The 18675-nt window shown below is 50.7% G+C and overlaps 4 protein-coding genes across 4 annotated transcripts; 2 read left to right on the top strand and 2 right to left on the bottom strand.

Moving 5' to 3' along the window:
- Positions 1 to 4406: 4406 nt before the first annotated feature.
- BDW70DRAFT_142333 (uncharacterized protein) lies at positions 4407 to 7507 on the bottom strand. The gene is made up of 10 exons (XM_073737914.1): positions 7096 to 7507; positions 6665 to 7041; positions 6355 to 6611; positions 5928 to 6308; positions 5704 to 5861; positions 5556 to 5653; positions 5368 to 5501; positions 5255 to 5314; positions 5099 to 5191; positions 4407 to 5048 (listed from the first exon to the last, which is right to left on the bottom strand). Exons 1-10 carry the CDS (start codon positions 7234 to 7236, stop codon positions 4885 to 4887), a joined length of 1863 nt encoding a protein of 620 aa, XP_073592945.1. The 5' UTR covers positions 7237 to 7507; the 3' UTR covers positions 4407 to 4884.
- Positions 7508 to 7513: 6 nt separating this feature from the next.
- BDW70DRAFT_142332 (uncharacterized protein) lies at positions 7514 to 8385 on the top strand. The gene has a single exon (XM_073737913.1). The coding sequence runs from the start codon at positions 7600 to 7602 to the stop codon at positions 7879 to 7881; it is 282 nt and encodes a 93-aa protein (XP_073592944.1). The 5' UTR covers positions 7514 to 7599; the 3' UTR covers positions 7882 to 8385.
- Positions 8386 to 13612: 5227 nt separating this feature from the next.
- On the top strand, positions 13613 to 14173 carry BDW70DRAFT_162910 (uncharacterized protein; the record flags this gene model as incomplete). The annotated part of the gene is made up of 1 exon (XM_073741215.1): positions 13613 to 14173. The coding sequence occupies one exon, from the start codon at positions 13613 to 13615 to the stop codon at positions 14171 to 14173; it is 561 nt and encodes a 186-aa protein (XP_073592943.1).
- Positions 14174 to 15036: 863 nt separating this feature from the next.
- On the bottom strand, positions 15037 to 17278 carry BDW70DRAFT_100276 (sugar porter family MFS transporter). Its single transcript, XM_073734270.1, has 3 exons — positions 16387 to 17278; positions 15664 to 16326; positions 15037 to 15604 (listed from the first exon to the last, which is right to left on the bottom strand). Exons 1-3 carry the CDS (start codon positions 16924 to 16926, stop codon positions 15158 to 15160), a joined length of 1650 nt encoding a protein of 549 aa, XP_073592942.1. The 5' UTR covers positions 16927 to 17278; the 3' UTR covers positions 15037 to 15157.
- Between the last annotated feature and the right edge of the window lie 1397 nt (positions 17279 to 18675).

The following is an 18675-nucleotide window of genomic DNA, read 5'->3' as shown; positions in this document are numbered from 1 at the left end:
GTGTTGTGGTCCACCGAGTCCCAACAGAAGACTTTGCCCTGGACAGAGAAAAGCAAGAGGGGATTGAGAAGATTATGGGGGAGAACGACCTGGCAGAGAAGGGATTTCAGATTGAGGATATTGCGTGGTTGAAGAAGAAAGACAGACCACTAGGAAGGTCTGCATCTATGGGGACTTGGCTAAACACACCTGAAGCAGCAGAATTGATCATCAACAATGGCCTTCTAGTTGGACAAAGATATATTGGCAGTGTGGAACCCTATAAAGTCGAACTGAAAAGATGCCACCGCTGCCAGAGATTCGGCCACCTAGCCTGGTCATGCAAAGAACAGGTGAAGTGCGGCCACTGCAGCGGCCAGCATGACCAGCGCCACTGCCGCCCAGGTATCAGACCAAGGTGCGCAGACTGCAATGGGGAACATCCTACAGGGGACCGGAGGTGCCCGACACCACTTAATCCGCGCTCCTCTCAACGACAACACCACACCTACGCCTACTACAGCTGAACATCTGGAAATCAAGGGCAGGAATGGAAGCCCTTATCAATGACCGTCAAAGTCAGAGCCTTGATCTACTCTTAATCCAAGAGCCACTAATTACTGCATACCACACACATGTCAACCATAGCGCATGGCGACTCTACCAACCAACATGTCCCAATGATTCGGTTCGATTCCGAAGCCTACTCTACGTAAACAAAAGAATCTCAACCTCACACCGTCAAGTCTACTGCAACCACCCAGACCTAGTAGCTATCAAGCTGTGGACTGCAGAGATACAATATCTTATCTTCTCAGTCTACATCCCACCATTAGATATACACAAAACAGCCTACGCCACCGCAGCTGAACCAGTGCTAAACGAGATCAAGAACACCATTATACAATATTCCGGAGGCTCTGACAAGCCAACAAGTCTGATCCTAGGCGGAGATTTCAATCGACATCACCCAGCATGGAGCCGCCGCCCAGTTAACCATGCCTTCGCCGCCCAAGCAGAGGAGCTGATCAGCTTCTTTCAGACATACCAGCTCCAATGGTGCCTGCCACAAGGCATACCAACTTATTGGTCACCAAATTACCCAGGGAAGACGTCTGTCCTTGACTTGACACTTACCAATGAACCTACAAAACTTATCAAATGCCAACTCTATCATGATAACTATCGATCTGACCATCGTGGAACCTACTCTGAGTGGGACCTACGGCCAAAACGCAATGAGAGCCTAAAACCAAAGAGAGAATATAGCCGAGCTGATTGGTCTAAAATTGGCCACAAGCTAGCAGGACACCTAGGCCAACTACCTACAATTCGCTCCACGACAGAACTCGACCAAGAAGTCAACCGGTTGGTTAGGACAACAATAACAGTGCTTGGCCAACATGTTCCATTACAAAGACCATCACCCTACTCGAAACGATGGTTCACCCCAGAGCTTAAAACCCAGCAGGTTACTGTAAACCAAGCACGAAGGAGATGGCAGAACAGCTGTGCTACCCTAGGTTGTAGCCACTCTATCACCATTAATCTCTTCAATGACATGCGTCTGAAACGGCGCGAATGGACGAGAACCATTGAGAAAGTCAAGACCGCCCATTGGAAAGAGCTCCTAGACAAGGCCCAGGAAGGCCACCTCTGGAAAGCAGCAACATACATGCGCCCCCGAGACCCCTACACGAATATCCCTACATTGAAAATCGGGACAAGAGAAGTCACTGAAAATAACGGGAAAGCCAAGGCCTTCCTAGCAGCCTTCTTTCCCCAGATGGCTGAAGCTGAAGAAGAAGAGATCATGACACCCTCACAAGAGATTACTTGGGAGCCAATCACAGAGCTAGAGGTATACAAATCGCTTAAGGCCGCCAAAGGAACAACAGCCCCAGGAGAAGATGGGATCCCGACCTTGGTATGGAAACACCTGTGGATATACCTCCGAACAAATATCACCTACCTCTTCACAAAATCGATTAAGCTGGGTCACTACCCAGTGCAGTGGAAGCAGGCACGGATTGTGGTCCTAAGGAAACCTGGTAAACCAGACTATGCAGTGCCCGGAGCATACCGACCTATCTCTTTGCTAAATATGCTGGGCAAGCTACTAGAAGCAGTCATGGCTCAGAGACTGACATTCTGGGCCGAAACCCACAAGCTACTCCCTGACACACAATTTGGAGGCAGACCAGGGCGTAACACAGAGCAGGCACTTCTTGTGCTGGGGAATGCCATTGGTCGAGCATGGCTACGATTCAAGGTGGTGACACTTATTGCGTTCGACCTTAAAGGAGCTTTCAATGGGGTGAATGAAGCGAGCCTTAATACCCGCCTGCAGGTCAAAGGGATCCCGACAGTGGCCAGAAAGTGGATCAGCAGCTTTATGGAGAACCGGTACGCCAGTATCACCTTTGATGACTTTCAGACAGAGGTAACCCCTCTGGAAAACGCAGGCCTTGCTCAAGGATCCCCATTGTCTCCCATCTTGTTTGGATTTTTCAACTCCGATCTGGTCAATCAGCCAGTAGATTACCATGGGGGCTCGTCTGCATTTATTGACGACTACGTCCGATGGCGAGCAGGCCCTTCGGCCGAAGACAATATCAAGAAGATCCAGGAGGAAGATATCCCCCGTATAGAAACATGGCCCTGGAAGACTGGATCATTATTTGCTGCAGAGAAAACAGAGCTTATACACCTGACTAGGTCCAAAAAGCAACATGGAACAGGGCAGATTACCATAAATGAAAAGACAATCACACCAACCAGCACAGCAAAGCTTCTGGGGGTAGTCTTTGATAAAGAGATGCGATGGAAAGAACACGTTCAACAAGCAGTTAAACGGGCAACCCAGGTTAATATTGCGCTTGGGGGTCTGAGACGCCTCCGTCCAGAACAAATGAGGCAGCTCTATCAAGCCTGTGTAATACCCATTGTGGATTATGCATCTACAGTCTGGCACAACTCGTTGAAGGATAAGACACACCTAAGAGTACTAGGAACAGTCCAGCAAACTGCCCTCATTCGCACTCTCTCTGCCTTCAAGACTGTATCAACTATGGCCTTGGAAATCGAATCCCACATCTTACCAACCCATCTACGACTTAAACAACGTGCGCAATTGGTAGCAGCCCGCCTTAGCACACTGCCAAAAGACCACCCTGGCAAAGGAGTACTAGAACGTGCGAGAACACGCCGCAATCATATAAAAACTAGGTCCCGATTCCCTCTGGCAGAAACCCTGAAGACAATGGACCTCGCCCGACTACAGGCCCTGGAAACCTTCGACCCAAGGCCACAACCACCATGGCAGACACCAGCATTTGTGGAAATTAATATTGAACCAGACCATGACAAAGCCAAAGCCAGAGCTTCTGCAAGACAGAAAGAGGATGGGATTGCAGTCTTCTCTGATGCATCAGGTCAACATAACCATCTTGGTGCTGCAGCGGTAGCCCTGGATCAGAATCAAAATATTACCCAATACCAGAAAGTCTGCATTGGCTCAATGGAGTATTGGTCAGTATACGCAGCTGAACTAATGGCAATATACTATGCCATAAGCTTGGTCTATCAGATATCCATGAAGAACCAGGGCCCCCCAGACACTGGGCATCAACCAGCAACTATCCTTAGTGATAGTATGTCAGCACTACAAGCTATAGCGAATAGAGGGAATAAGTCAGGACAAAAGATTATACAGGCCATCACCCAGTCAGCCGACGAATTAAAGACGCGGGGGATTCCCCTCCGTCTCCAATGGGTCCCTGGACATTGTAGTAACCCTGGTAATGAAGCAGCAGACAAGCTGGCCAAAGAAGCAGTTAGCCCAGATAATAAACACCCATTTCAACACCTTCTGTCACGAGAAAAAGGGTTTATCTGCAACAGGATCCAGAAAGAATGGGAACATGAATGGAAGACATCCAAAAAAGGTGGCCACCTCCGTCGGATTGACAAAGACCTACCCTCAATTCGCACCCGGAGAATGTATGGCTCTCTTCCCCGAAATCGAGCCTACCTGCTCACCCAACTCCGAACTGGCCATTCCTGGCTAGCAACACACGGCAAACTACATAAGTTTAGGGAAGATGACAAGTGTGAATGCGGAGCTGCAGAAACAGTTGTCCATGTCTTAATTGACTGCCCAAAACTGAAGGACCTACGGCAAAAGCTACGGAGGAAGATAGGGACTGCATTTAATGATATTTCAGGCATGCTGGGAGGAGGATCTCAAGGTAAGAAAGGTAAGCAGGATGATATGCAAGACAGTAGCATCTTAGGTGCAGTACTGGACTTTGCAGAGGCATCACAGAGGTTTCAAAGCCGCGCGCCACAGGGCCGCTAAACAGAACACCAGGCATCGGCCACCACAGGCCGTGACGAGGCTCCAAATTCGTCAAAAAGTAATGGATCTTGTACATAGACATACATAAGGACTAGATAGTGGTATCCTGCATATCGCTTAGGCGAGGGGCCAGGGTATGAATTCATCATCATCATCATCGTCTGTATGATAGAAGTCTCGAAATCAGGTTAATCGCATGGTGCAAACCATCGGACTGAGTGCAGCGGAGCAGCCACGCCCGTCCATTGTTGGCGCCGGACTGCGCAAAGGAGCAGGTAGACATGGAATAGATAAGGCAGCACCATTACCCGCTCAGCCAATTGATTCCTTAATTATTATTGTAACCACACCTTTCGACACTTCCATTCCACGCACTGCAAGTACTATTATTCAACGAGCGTTCAATCCCCCCTTTTATCCGAAAACAGGGTACACGCGCGACGAGATCCAAGACAAGACAAAGCCGCCCCTCCTCACAAGCCATTATTATGCCCTTCATAATCATTACTCATATCCAGTTATGCATGACTGAATTAGTTTAGACATCAAGCATCAACTGAGGTACTGCTTCCACGCTTCTCATCAGCAGTCGCGATAATCGCGGGCGGCTTGGGGATATTCTGGCGGAAGATGTGGCGCCTGATAAAGTACGGCAGCCAGACGGTTGTTTCGTGCTTGAGGAATTCTTTTGTTGGGACGGAGAAGACCTCTGCGAGGTGTTAGTGGTAGGCTGCCTTGATGGCTTGGCTGGTCACTTACGGTCCAGTTCTTCTAGCGTGAGCTGTTTGGTTTCACGAACGAAACAGAATATCATGACCCAGGCTATCAGGTTGAGGCCCGCGTAGAACCCGACTAGACGATGAAGGCCGGTTAGCCACAGACAAGTATGGTGGGCAGGTACAGATGGTCACTTACAGGCGCCAGTTGGTGTCATCACGGTCTTCATACGGGGGAAGGTCAGACTAAGGACACCGGCTGGTGAGAGTTAGACAAATACGTGTCCCAAGAGTCAACTGATGGGTGCTTACCGAAGGTGTTGTTGATGCAGACGGCCCAGGCCATGCCCTGCTCACGCTGGATGGTCGGGAAGACCTCGGCGGAGTACTGGAACGCGACGGGTCCCTCGCCTAACGAGTACATAATGGTGAAAAGGTAGATGAATCTAGAGAGAAGTTAGCGGGGTGTCTCCAACGCCCGGACGAAGAGGCAAACGTACAGCACGACGGGCCCTAGCTGCGCCGAGGTGCTAGCGCTATCAGGGACAAGCAAAGAAAGGCCGGCAGCGAGCAGGAATATGCACATGCCGGGGAAGGTCTAGGATCCAGTTAGCTACGGGGTATCACTTGCCAGGCAGGACTGCTCACAATCAAACACAGGGTCCGTCGGCCTTTGGTGTCGATCAGGAACAGGGTCGGGATGGTGGCCAGGACCTGGACCGCACCGTAGCCGAGAGACGCGTACAGCGCCTCCGAATTATTATATCCTGCCTCTGAGAAGATACTGGAGCTGTAAAATGAGATGACTGCATCCCAGTTAGAGCTTCTGCTTTTGGGATTGTGGTTATATGGCTGGGACGGGAATAACTCACTGTTGATTCCGCACATTTGCTGGGCGATCATGACGGTCGAAGCACCATAGTTGGCGCGTCGGATACGCGGGATCGAGAAGCAGTCCCACATACGGCGGAAGTAGCCAGCGCCACGGGCCTCCTTGATCTCCTCCTGGTAGATCACGTACGAGTAGTAGTAATCTCTCGCGCCGATGATGGGATGGGCTCGCAGGCGGCACATTGACCGGAAGCCCTCAGCGTAGCGGCCGTGCTTCATCAACCAACGAGGAGACTCAGGGCAGAAGTAGATACCGGCACCGAGGACGAAAGACGGGATGAACGCCGAACCGAGCTGAAGTCGCCAGGCGATCCGGCCGGTGTCTTTGACGGCAACGTTGGCGATGAGACCGAGGAAGATGCCTGCGACGTCAGAACAGTCTACATAGCTGCCGCGGGGAGGTCTTACCAGCGACGACCCAGAGCTGCCAGAACATGACGAGAGCACCACGGATGCGATGGGGGGCCATCTCAGCGGAGAAGATGGGGACCGTTGCGTTCTTCGCACCGATGCCAATGCCCATGATGAAGCGTGCCGCGAACAGAGCTTGCCAGGAGTGTGTAAAGGCCGAGCCGATGGGCGTGGCCGTCAGGCACAGAGCAGTCACGAATATCTCTCCGCGACGACCGAGATAATGGTTAAGGGGATCGACGATGAAAGCGCCACTGGACAGTGTCAGTCAGTTATTTTTCTATAATTGCAATAAAAAAGTGCATACATCAACCCAGCAGTCAGGAAGATGATCGAGTTGACAAGGCCGACGATCCATTCATCCCGCCCTTTACCAGCAATGTTGAATTCATCGTGGAACTGCAGGTTGGCTCCGTTGGACCCGGTCTGATCCCAGCCCTGCGTGGCAGCTCCGATGGCACACAGACCAATCGAGTACCAAAGCATCCTGGGCCCGTGCCATTTGTGGTCCCTCTCGTACGTGAGCGCGGCCTGTTCCTCCTGACTGAGCTCGGGGATGGTTTCGAAGTTGTCTGGATCGCGCGCGACGAGCGCAGCTCGACCGAAAAGGTCGGCGTGCTCGCTCATCCCGTGGGCCTGGGCGAACGCGCGGGCATCGTTGACAGCCTGCTCTCGGGAAACATTCTACGGTGTACCATCAGCATCGGCCCAGTCTACATTCAGCCGCCCCGGACTCACCTGGAGAGGGTTCTGGATAATATTGACGGCGGTCGATCCACGGCGTGCCGTGTCAGCATGCAGAGCTTTCGTAGCCGGGACCACGTCTGGAACCACCTCGTGAGGAGTCGCCGAAGCGTCGGAGGCCACCTTTTCGTCCATGGTGATGGATTTGGCCGGAAAACAACAAGGGGACGATAACGGCGTTCAGGAGTCTGCGGTTTGGGGGGGGTAGAGGGGATGAGAGACGGACGGACAAGGAGAGAACAGAAACGCTCCAACCGGCCCCTGGGATGAGCATCAAACAGATATTAATGCCGTATCCCCCGCGCCTGGCCCAAATCGAAAGCTCGCATGCACAAAGAAAAGCAATACGGGGCTGATTGGGGCACAGCCTGGGCCGGCGCCAGAAATCGATTGGTGGAAATGGCCGGTTGCCCACCGGAGCAAGCGAGCGAAGACCACTGAATGGCTTCACTTCCCAGAGCCTTAATGCTCCTGTGCCGTGTGGCGTGAGGCCGTCCCATGGGAGGCGCCCATAGCGCATCTGGAGCAGGCCGGGGTGAGATTCGGGTTTCAGCCGTGCGCATCCGGAAGGCGAGACGGCGAGGCCAGGTTGCCTGGCCTCGCCGCGCGATCCCAATGCAACTGTCCCGAGTTCCCATGGATGCCGACATTCTACGGTGCCTTCACCTTCACGGCCCCGGACTCCCCAGACCCCAGACCCCAGGCCGACCCCAAGCCCAGGCTTGGGGTGGCCTGCGATTGGCTGGCCGCCGCAAGTCAAGGTCAGAGAAGCCGTGGTAAGCAACGCACAAGACGAGACAGAGTGGGATTCTGACCGCACCAAGGTTTTTGCTTAGTGCGTCTTGGGCGTCGCTGGGCGGATCCTTCGTCCTCACCCGCTTACCCTCGTATTGCCGACTGACCCAGCCTGGATATACGCTGGCCACCGGTCATCGGACCGGATGTCCATCTGGGAACATCAGGATAGCTGCCTTGGCATTATTAGCATCCTGATGACCGTCAAATCTGTACTACTTCGGAGAATGTTTATCTGCTGTCTACCATGTGGCGGGACCCGGCCATTCTTGGCCGGGTACTTGGCCTGGGGCCAAAAGAGTATGGAGAAGCAAAATAATGGGCGGGGAATCTGGAGAGGCTCGGGCTAGACCAAAACAGGACTAGTCAATGTAACCCTGCCTTTTCTCTTGGCGTGTCTTCGTCTCTTCTCTAGTCAGAGTACTCCAGAGTCGTCCCATCCGAATGCGGGGAACAATTGCGCTGATCATGTGCCTTCAACCTCATCCTTCATTAAATCCTTCGTCCTTCTACGGTCTCCCTCAACGGTCGCTAGCCGCTTGAGGACCGACTTTTACGGATCATGACGGATTCTGGTACGGCTTATGGTACGATTAATGAACGGATTACTCTGAGTAGATGCTTGCGGCGCTCTCGCCCATCATTCACATGACTCACATGACAGAACTCGGCGACGCCGTCAACGGTCAGCCTTTCTCGTGGCATCTTGATCCTCGCATCTTGGCCCCACTGGATAGAGTCTGGGCCGAGAAATTCCCGCAAACAGAGTTTCCGTAAAGTTTCTGTTAAGGTTGTGACTCGTCGCATGGCCACGTTGTATGCAAGGGTCACCCAACACGCGAATTTTCGGAATAATCCGCTTGTGGAGACTGGTAGAAGCTATTCGATTCCCAGAGAAACCATAAAATTAAAGAAAAAGGGAAAAAAAGAAAAGAAAAACGTAATGAACCTATGAACCTTAACTTGAAACGGACGGCGACGCAAGGAGTCCACATAGTACGGTATGTACGGAGTACACTGGTACACTGCACGCTGTCGAGCAGGCATCGCCGGCAGGCATGGCAGCCACGCGAGTCCCGACCGCACGCCAGTCTTGACTGGCCTTCCGTTCCTGTCCGTCTACATACCGCCAGTCTGTCCAAGCGAGTCCATGCGATCCGTGTACAGTATTTATCCGGAACTGTCGAGTCATTCGGTAGTCTGCTGGAAAGCGGTTCCAAGATCAGTCCAAGATTCGTCCAAGATCAGTCGGGCCAAGACGAACCAAGACTGCTGATGTAGCGCTGCGGCCTCACCTAGGCAAGCTAATGAACCCTCAACGCATCCGCACGAGAATAAGCATCGGGCACCTGGTGACGGTCGTAGGATCGTGACGCCATGGAGTATAGACGCCAAACTCTGGGGAGGTCTCTTCGAATATGATATACTCCGGAGTAATCCCCTTGACGCCACCTCCGTAAGCGGCTGACTGGGCCGAATCCCGCCGACGTTCGATACGCCACCATTTAATATATTGAATTAATATATCGATATTGAATAGGCGGCCAGTTTAGCCGGTTTAGTTGGGTTGAGGCGGCGGTCATCTACGTCATTAAGGTTGTTCGGCCCTACCTCAGTATTAACTGTATTAACTACATTCAAGCGTAGACGATCACAATTTCAGCGGTTGGAGGTCTGAGTCGTCACGCAGATACCTATGCGCAGGCCAAAATATATGCGACTTTTCTGGACGCCTGGGAGTATCGTATGTAGCTGAGGATCTGTATATGTCTTGATTTCTACTTCGTAGATTGTATTTGGGATGTCGTAGCCGTGCATTTCCTCCATTATTCCTTCTCAAGGGGTCACACCTTGCTCAAGTCGGCCTATACTGCGGTGGCGCCTCAGCAAATAATTGTTCACAAAGGGAGATAATGTCGTCCCAAGAGACGCTCTGCATAGAGTATAAAGGCATCTAATATCCTGTTCGATTCCCCTTCTCGGCTTCTCAACCAGCGAGCGAGCCCGTGCTGCTGGAAGAATATTCGCAACCACATCCCCGGTTATTTACCAGGAGAAAGAGGATATATATATATACACGCCGATAGACGAGATATACGGCTTGTCCAGATGCATCGGCGCGGCCAGAGATCCATGGCCATCTGTTCTTCTGGTTGGTCTGCTACACCGTCCGACTTAGGCTTTCCGCAGGTACAGATCGAACGAGGCAGAGGGTTTACACAGAGCCACCGACTCAGTCGACGGTCTTCAATGCGAACACGGGTTCCTAGACTCGCTCGTGATGTCTCAACGTGCTCTCCAGACAATGGCTCCGAGGGGATGTCGAGATTAGACAGTTATAGATTCCATATTCCAAGAATCAACCCATTGAGTAGACACAGTTATGGCATTAAAAGTAATAAGGCTGGATTTTTAGTATTGCTGTCTATAGCATTATCTCTACTTGCCTTGCTAGAAATAGTTTATTACTTGACACATGTGGGAATTTCTACATTAGTTTTTAAACCATACGCGCACCTGGATGGCCCTTTCTCTGTAAAGTTGACGCACTGCAGCTTACACCACTTGTATGTCTAGTTCATCAGAAGACTGTGAAGGGACAAATACTTGGCGTTGAGATATTTCCATGTTAGCCAGTCCAAACCTGCTGTGATATGGAAAAACCTAGTCTCGGGAAGTATATAAGGCATTATCCAAAACATCAATACTCTTTTCTGCACCATTTCGCCTGGGACTAGGCAGATCCTTAACCTATTAACTTATGTTCCAGGCCTGAAATAAGAACGGGTGCTGGAAGACAGCGCATGAAATCCCTGGTCAATAGTCTGAGCTGTCACAAGTAAAACAGGTGGCAAGGAGAAAGCAAGAAACTAACAGGCCATGTAAAAAATAGAGCCTGTAGAGAGTACTCTAGAACAGTATTCTAAGGCGAAAATGAAGGTGGTATTGTCACAGGCTATGGCCTGGATCTTGGTTGTCGGCCATGCCCTCAACCTGGTTCTAAATAAGGTCTCTGCAACATCAGTGTACAGCCTCGGAATTGCGGCCTCGTAGCTTAGGAAAAGAGATCCGTCGGCATGCAAGTCCGTGAAGTCGGAAGTCTTGATGAATGATTGGGAAAGGTTGATAAAGGGAGGAGGAAGATATCTGCGCTTCTATCTTTTGCTTCTTTCTCTAAGCTTGTGATACTCGTTTATACAGGACAGCCAGTTGAAAATAATACTGCCTACGCCCGTTACAGGTATCAATGCAATTTTTACAAGTTCTAAATCAGACCCCGCAACTAATGAGGATACACTGAAGCCATTCACAGGAGACTTGGAATTTTAAGGCAAGGATGTGGAAATTGTATTGAAGCCCCTTTGAATAATTTCAAGTCTGCACAGCTGCGAAGACAACAATTTGGGTCTTGCAGCTGATGTGGACGCCAGTTGAGAGTCCTCCCACTGTGCTGGTCGTACGACCAGCGTCTTTCAACCACTCCAGTTAGAAGTGCAAGGTCTAGCGCCTCTAGTGCTATGCCATTAAGCCTATGCACTGGATCTACTACCCAGGTCATTAGTATCTGGGCTTGCCAGCCTAGGCTTCTGGCCTATTCTTTCGGCCTCTCAGTGATCAGACCACGAGCACATGGTCGCTTTTGACCTAGAGCCGCAATCAGCTGGTCAATAGAGCCTTTAGACCTCGTCGGTTGTATGTTTTGCAGCGTACATCCCAGCAAATAAAGCTGGAGTATAATATACTGGATTTTTCCAGATAATGAGATGAATATGCCAGGATTCTATGATTCATGACTCCACGCTTATCCTAAACCTAAGAGTAATAATAGTAGAATAGATTTTTTTTTTTTTAAGTTGCTGGTTATTAACGAGGATGGAGAGATGATAGCACGAATTACTTCGATACATCAGTGCTGCTGAGATCTATCCCCATCAATGATCGAGAGCCTGAATTTCTATAAGTAGATGTCACTGTTGACCAAGCAGAGCCAGCCGTGCGCTAAGACGCCACTACTTCTACCATCTGTATTGAGATTGAATCTGGAATTGCAGCGGCATTTTGAAAGCAAGGCGCTGACGTGCAGAGGTGGCTGTTAGCTGTAACGCAACAAACCATAAACATCATTTAACGTACGTTACCGAGACCCATCAGCTAATATCGTGAAGTGGGTGCTCACTATTGACCACTCGATATTTGAAGGGCGCTAAAGGCGCAAGTTTTAGGGTCCGTAAGGAATTCAGAACTAAGCTACGCCGAGAGAATATGCTCTAACCAAGCTTGTGTTGATAAAGAGACCCCTGATGCAGGACCTAATGGATGAAGACAACGCAAGCGACTACAAGGACGTCAGCCAGCCATTGATCCTCAGACTGAAAATCAACCATGCTACTTTCGCATGCGTATTTTCGGCTAGCAGACTACCCTACTATCAGGGTCTTTATGGACAGAGCAAAGGGACAGCTCATGCATTTTCCATTTAATGCTTAATGTGAGATCCTTTGCAAAGAGCTCTACTCAGAAGACGTACCGGGTTCGGTGTACATATCCCAGTTACTGCGTGGCTCTGTTCTCCAGGACGGAACAAGCTGTTTGAATGACTTGATTTGGGAGGTGCATATCTTCATTTTACTAGGGTCAAATCCTGTGTCCACGAACTACCCGTCAAGGCCCAATGCTCAACTCCATATATCTTTAGAATAGCAGGCTGCGCTATATACGGCATATTAAAGCATGTAAATCGTATATAGTTTTTCTATCGTGCGAGTATACAGACATCACCTGTAAGATGTCAACTACGTTCAAGCCTTGGGTCTTAGAGCAGACCCCTGAAAGAACGCAACAGGCCACTGGCAGAAAGATACTTACCTCAGAGTAAGCAGTAAGCTTGGCCACACAATAAGAAACAAGCGAACAACACCCCCCAAGCTCCAAGGAAGACAGTTCATGAACTCCAAAGTCTGTCAACGTACCACGGATCCACCTGTCTAATGATCTCTCAGCCATTCTCGGCATGCCAATGTACGAGGAATACATTTAAAGGGCCGGTCTTGATGACCGGGAGACGAGGACGCGCTTTTACGAGACCATGGCCGATGCTCTGCCTACTTTGCCCTAACTCCTTGAGACCGCCCACTACTGCCCTTTGGGCGGTCTTCCTGAGATCAGCGCAGCCGCAATGAACGGCTAATGGAAACCATATCAAAGAGTACCACTTTTTTCCTGAGCTCTAGGACGTTCTCACATTTGGGCTGAAAAAACCAAGCAACGGAGTATGAAAGCGTTCCGGCCCCGCGTAACCGAATTCAGCTGTAAGTTCTTTCTGATGTTGCATGATTGATTCAACGCTGATTGGGTTCGTTTTAAGATAACCTAGGGTCCGTCTGGAGGCAGCATAGAGCGCAAACTCGTACGGGACTGCGTTTAACGTCGAGATGTATACCTTGACCGGAGCGTGGTACTATTGACGGGAGGTCAACGGCTCTTTTTACGACAGTTATGCTGATATCTGGATTACCTTGAGCCATTTTATGGATCGGAAGCGTCGGCTAGGAAACAGCGCAGATGAGGGATATGAGGTTCCGACTCTGGATTATAGAATTTGGAATCGTGTGGCCCACTTGGTCTGCACAAGATCAGTAGCGCAATTTACGTGATCCTAATATATAGTTTACGTCTTAGTAGCAGCCGTCTCACATCTCACACCCATCCGTCGATCATGCCCCTGGACACTTACCCACTTGGGCTTACCAACCTCATCATCGCCCACCTGGACAAGGCTGATCTTTGTGCCCTTCGTCTGTCATGCAAGACTTCGCACGCTAAACTGCAGACCACCTTTGCAGCTTTCTTCCAGCGCCTCACTGTCTTTAGCACTAGGGAAAGCCTCGACAGAATTGAAGCTACCGCCTCCCACAACACCTTCCGCCTCTACGTGGAAGAAGTAGCCCTGGTTGCTGATGTGTTCCGGGGCCTTTATACCACCGATTTCACCACCTTTTCCGCAGCCAAGCGCTACAAGTTCCCCTGGCAGAGGGCTGGGATATGGTCTGCCGAAGAGCTAAAAGCCAACTACTATGCCTACCAAATTGTGGTGGCGGAGCATCTCTCCCTCATCAGCTCGGATCTCCTGTCACAGACTCTCGCAAGCTGCATGAGCAGATTCGAGAATCTTTCTGCCGTGTGGTTAAGGCCATACGGGGAGTCAAGTCCCTCGTTGCTGCACGATACACCAGGGAAGCCGGCTACCAGGCTGGGCCGCCGCCCTCTTCGAGACTGATTCGGCTACAGCCCATCACACTTAGCAGTCAGATTCAGGAGTATTCACCTCACCTCGTTCAAGCAGACATAACAAATCCAGCCTTATTTTTGAACCCATCGCAGGGCATGAGCTGCAATAGTGGTGTATGTACTACCTGAGTAAAGAGCAACACATCCCCGTAAAACTATCCATTACTGATCAGAGACATTTTCTTAATTAGTGTCTACACTGTAACCTTAAAACGGCCAGGTCGTTCATTCCGAGCCGAATAAAATGTGCATAGCTCACAAGCTACAAAGCACATAACCCCACACCATCCCAAGCAACTAGAATCTTTACCTAGCAATATACCGACAATTCACAAAAATCCTGTGTCCCGTACACAGGAACCTGATGGTAGGCCTAATGTCTCACTGAGGGTGAGGAGACCGCCATGCAGTTTGAGTTGTAGAACTAGACTGTTTTGAGGTTATAAGGGGTAGAAAGTACAACGAAACATATATTAGTAGGTGAAGAAGTCAGATGAAGGAAGAATTGATGAAAAAAAGCAAGATCAGACAAATTTGGAATCTAGAGGAATGATGCCTTACCTATTAGTGCCTTCCAGTTAACCTGCAGTATTGTAGAGCTTGAAAAGAATGTAAAGATTATTTTTGCTTACTGTTCGGGTTTGAGAAAAAGAGCTTAATATTGTAGTTGCAAACTGGAGCTCGCCGAATCCAACCGCTCATTCAACATCAATCCAGAGGGATTAGAACGTGGTGGGTGCTGAAGAGTGGTGCGAAAATTGTTAGGACGTTAAAACGATGGCTCACTATTTGAAGGTACGGGTAGAATGCAGCCGTTATAGGCCTCAATAGCGGTTATTTCAGTGTTGATCGAACAGGTCCTCATATTCTGGTTGTTAGTAACGCAAAAATCTATACTCTATCATAACCAGTTTGTCCGTATCAATTCCCATTCTAGTCGGCCCATCATCCGTCTAAGGACTCGCACTGGTCCTCATCCCCGCTCCTCCGTCTCAGTCTGACTCCGGTCCTCTACATGCCCATGAGCAGGACCCTCATTTCCATCCTTCCCAAAAACACCCTCCTTAATCTCAAACCGGAACTGCTCTTCGTCCTCCCGAAGCTGCTCCTTCAACTTTGCATGAGCCCTCCAAACAGGCTTGATCTCGAACAGACGGTCCACAGCCTCCAGCGGAATCCCGCTCGTCTCGGGGATGAGGAAGAACGCAAAGAAGAAGGCGCAAAATGAGAGTGCGGCGAAGAAGAAGTACACCCCGTAGTGCATGGTCGCAAACATCTGCTTTGTGAATCTGGATACGAGGAAGTTGAAGAGCCAGTTGCTGGCCGTGGTGGCGGCTTGCGCGAGCGAGCGCAGGTTCGGGTCGAAGAACTCGGAGTTACAGACCCAGGGGGTGCCGTTCCAGGTCGGCGTGTAGACGGCCTGTATAGTACTTGTTTAGTGCGAACTTTTGGTGTAGGTAGAGGGGGTCAGAAACGTACCGTCCAAAGGTAGAAGAAGAAGATCGCCGCGATACCACCACCGTTCAGGTGGTCGGTCGGGTTATCCTCTGGTCGAACAACGTAGATATAAGCGCCGATCACCCACATGCAAACGGAGCCGATGATAGCACCGCCAAGCAAGAGATTGCGACGGCCCAGCTGGTCGACCAGGAAAAGAAGCCACACAAAGGTCATGACGGCCTTGATGACGCCAAAGATACCCGTCATCCAGCCGACATCGCTCTCAGAGACACCGATGCTCTGGAATATCGTCGGGCTGTAGTAGTTGATCGCGTTAATGCCCGATCCATTTTGCCAGAAGAAGAGCATGCATCCGAGGAAGAGGCGGTACAAGATCGCCTTGCGTCTGGCAACGGCTTGGAAGGGCTTCCAGAAACCGATTCCGACTGTTGCGGCCTGCTCCTCCAGGGCTTGATCGATGGCGGCCACCTCTTCGGTAATATAGATGTCGGTTTCGTCGAGTTGGCGGATCCAGCAGAGGTTGGCCATGGCTTGGGCGCGGCGGCCCTTGAGGAAGAGCCAGCGCGGAGACTCGCGGATCCAGAGGGAGCCGATGAAGAGGAGGCCCGCGGGGATAATCTGGACGGCGAACGGGATGATCCACTGCTGGTGCGTGGAGGGCATATGCATCTCGACTCCGTACTAGTGGCTGGATTAGCCTTTTGTGGTTGACTCGATCGTCTTGGAGATGGGAGCACTTACGTTGATCCAGAACCCAACCAGTCCACCAATCTGCCAGCCAAGCTCGTAGAATCCGACTAGCCGTCCTCGAATAGCAGGCGGTGCAAGCTCGGAGATGTAGATGGGGATGATGTTCGAAGCCACGCCTGTGCCCAGTCCTGACAGGACGCGTCCAGCGTACAGGATCCCCAGTCCAGTCGAGCCCGTAGCGCCACAAGTCAAGCCGGCGCCGAGTGTGAAGACGGCAGACGCGACGACCAGGTTCCATTTCCGTCCAATCAAGTGGCCGAGGCCGTAGGTGAAGATGGCACCAAAGAACGCACCGGCAATGAACAGCGACACGATATTCTCACTGATCAGGTCTACCTGGTTGTCCGTCTTCTTGTCGAAGCCAAACTCGTGTTCAAACGAGGATAATGTGATTGTTGTGCCAATAAAGGCCGATGTATAACCGATCATGTTGGAGCCGCATGATGCAATAAGGGCCAGCACGTAGATGCGCCAGTTGTACACGGACTTGGGGGTTGGCCGGTCCTCGACCAGATGCAACACGCCGCCCATGATGATAGTAAGCAGTTCTGAAGAGAGGTTGTGAGTGAAAGAGACTCAGACGTGGGAGCGGCTTCTAAAAAGCGTCCGCAGAAACTTCGGGGGTTTGTCAACTCCAGCCCTCTCCACACTCACGCTTCCTTTGGGGTTCGCCACGGAGGTGTCTGGGGCATCGTGAGTGAGTAATGCGAAGCTGCAATACGTCGAAAATCACGTCAGAAGCAGAGAACTGTCCGGGGGAGCATTTTCCCCAGGCCGTTCTCCTTATCCGCCTGGAGAGGGTTTAACCCCATCCCATCTGGGAGCCGTGATGCACCAGAAGCGAGTCTGGGGTTAATCGCTCAGCCATCAGACTTGGGAAGACTCTGCCGGTGTCGGTGGCCGTTTACTCTCCATCAATCCATGTCATGGTCTAAGTCCACTCATCGGCCCGTTAACCAGTCAGAGGCCGAGTCGGGACCGCTTTCCCACTGGCCCCGACAGCTTCGGCCCGGTTCGGGTGGGACGGACTGGAAAAGCGCTTAGCCCTGGCTCGGAAAGTGGCCTAGCAGCTGTATGAACGGCAGAACGTTAACTCGGGTGCAGATCTGACACCGCTAATGAAAAGCGCATTTAAGACACGGAATTTTGTTTTCCGTCAATTTATCTGAGTGTAAGATCTTAACGATGCCTGAAAATGAAGAAAATCTGGGCAATGGCCGAAGTTTGGTTGACATGAAGCTTGACTTGTTGGCTTCTTGGCCTCAGGCAGCCAAGCTCCTTGGCCTGTTAGGGTTAGCCCTTGGCGCTGCCAATCATGTTGGTCGGCCTGGGCCCAGCTGGACTTTAGCTAGAGAGGAACAGGTTTTTCACAAGGTTCTCTCTACTACTCCTTATCAGCAGACATTACCAGTTTTTGTAACGCGGATTGAGATTGAAGGAAGTTCGCAATGTCTGGAGTTGGGCAGGGCTGAAAAGTCAAAAAAAGACCGACGTAATCTCCGTTGCCTCCGTCTCATGGCTAGATCAATCGCTCCCTAACTGGCTGTCAAGCGGAGAGAGTCCCTCCTTACTAATCAATGTCCAGCACCTCGCTCGTCCGATCATTTGATACATCACATCGCCATGCAGCAGCTCATATAAACTGAACTATCTACAGATGTCGAGATCCTTCTCTTGAGACCTTAGAAAAGCTATAAATTGCCTATACAGATCGTAGTTAGGAGACCAAGACTTTCAATACAATCGTTCGTCACAGATATTGATTACATAGTCAAATTTGACGCTAGCAACCACCTCCGAGCCCACACTGGCCGAGGTACACGTGATCTCAGGTGTCTGCTCAGTTTGATGGCTCATAGTTGATCCTTTCGTATGGGGAATAGAGGCCAAATGTACGGGGATTGCTTCAGATTACAAGGGACTGGTGATAAGGATGTAGAACACGGCCTATGAAGATCGTCGGTGTCTACGGTCGATTCGTCATAATCAGAGATCTATCTTAGAATAGGGTGCTATGTATACCGGCTTTTTATCGCCCCTGTGTCAGACTAGGCAGCAGGTTGGTCGCAGCTATTCACAAGGTGAAACTCTCCCTGGTCGGCCGAGGCCATGATCCTGAAGCTGGTGCCCTGTGTGTCTCAAGTCAAATTTCTAGCCCTGAACGAATAACCTTCCATTCGTCCGTGACTCAGTTCTGAATATTATTAGATCTACTTGGAGTACGTCCAACATGGGCTTCAGCCTTGTCTGTACCTAGCGTTCGCACCTAGCGATGAAATT

Source organism: Aspergillus foveolatus (genome assembly GCF_047715535.1).
Source record: "Aspergillus foveolatus strain CBS 279.81 unplaced genomic scaffold BDW70scaffold_58, whole genome shotgun sequence".
NCBI lineage: Eukaryota > Fungi > Ascomycota > Eurotiomycetes > Eurotiales > Aspergillaceae > Aspergillus > Aspergillus foveolatus.
This window is presented reverse-complemented; position numbering and strand designations above follow the sequence as displayed.

Excerpts from the sequence above, each read along its gene's own strand:
- BDW70DRAFT_142333 (XM_073737914.1), bottom strand. The coding sequence starts at position 7,236 with ATGGACGAAAAGGTGGCCTCCGACGCTTCGGCGACTCCTCACGAGGTG. Across the intron at positions 5,315-5,367 it reads CTGCATCAACAACACCTTCG|CCGGTGTCCTTAGTCTGACC; the intron begins GTAAGCACCCAT and ends AACTCTCACCAG. Across the intron at positions 5,192-5,254 it reads GATGACACCAACTGGCGCCT|TCGGGTTCTACGCGGGCCTC; the intron begins GTAAGTGACCAT and ends TTCATCGTCTAG.
- BDW70DRAFT_142332 (XM_073737913.1), top strand. The coding sequence starts at position 7,600 with ATGGGAGGCGCCCATAGCGCATCTGGAGCAGGCCGGGGTGAGATTCGG.
- BDW70DRAFT_100276 (XM_073734270.1), bottom strand. The coding sequence starts at position 16,926 with ATGGGCGGCGTGTTGCATCTGGTCGAGGACCGGCCAACCCCCAAGTCC. Across the intron at positions 16,327-16,386 it reads TGGTTGGGTTCTGGATCAAC|TACGGAGTCGAGATGCATAT; the intron begins GTAAGTGCTCCC and ends TCCAGCCACTAG. Across the intron at positions 15,605-15,663 it reads TCTTCTTCTACCTTTGGACG|GCCGTCTACACGCCGACCTG; the intron begins GTACGTTTCTGA and ends AGTACTATACAG.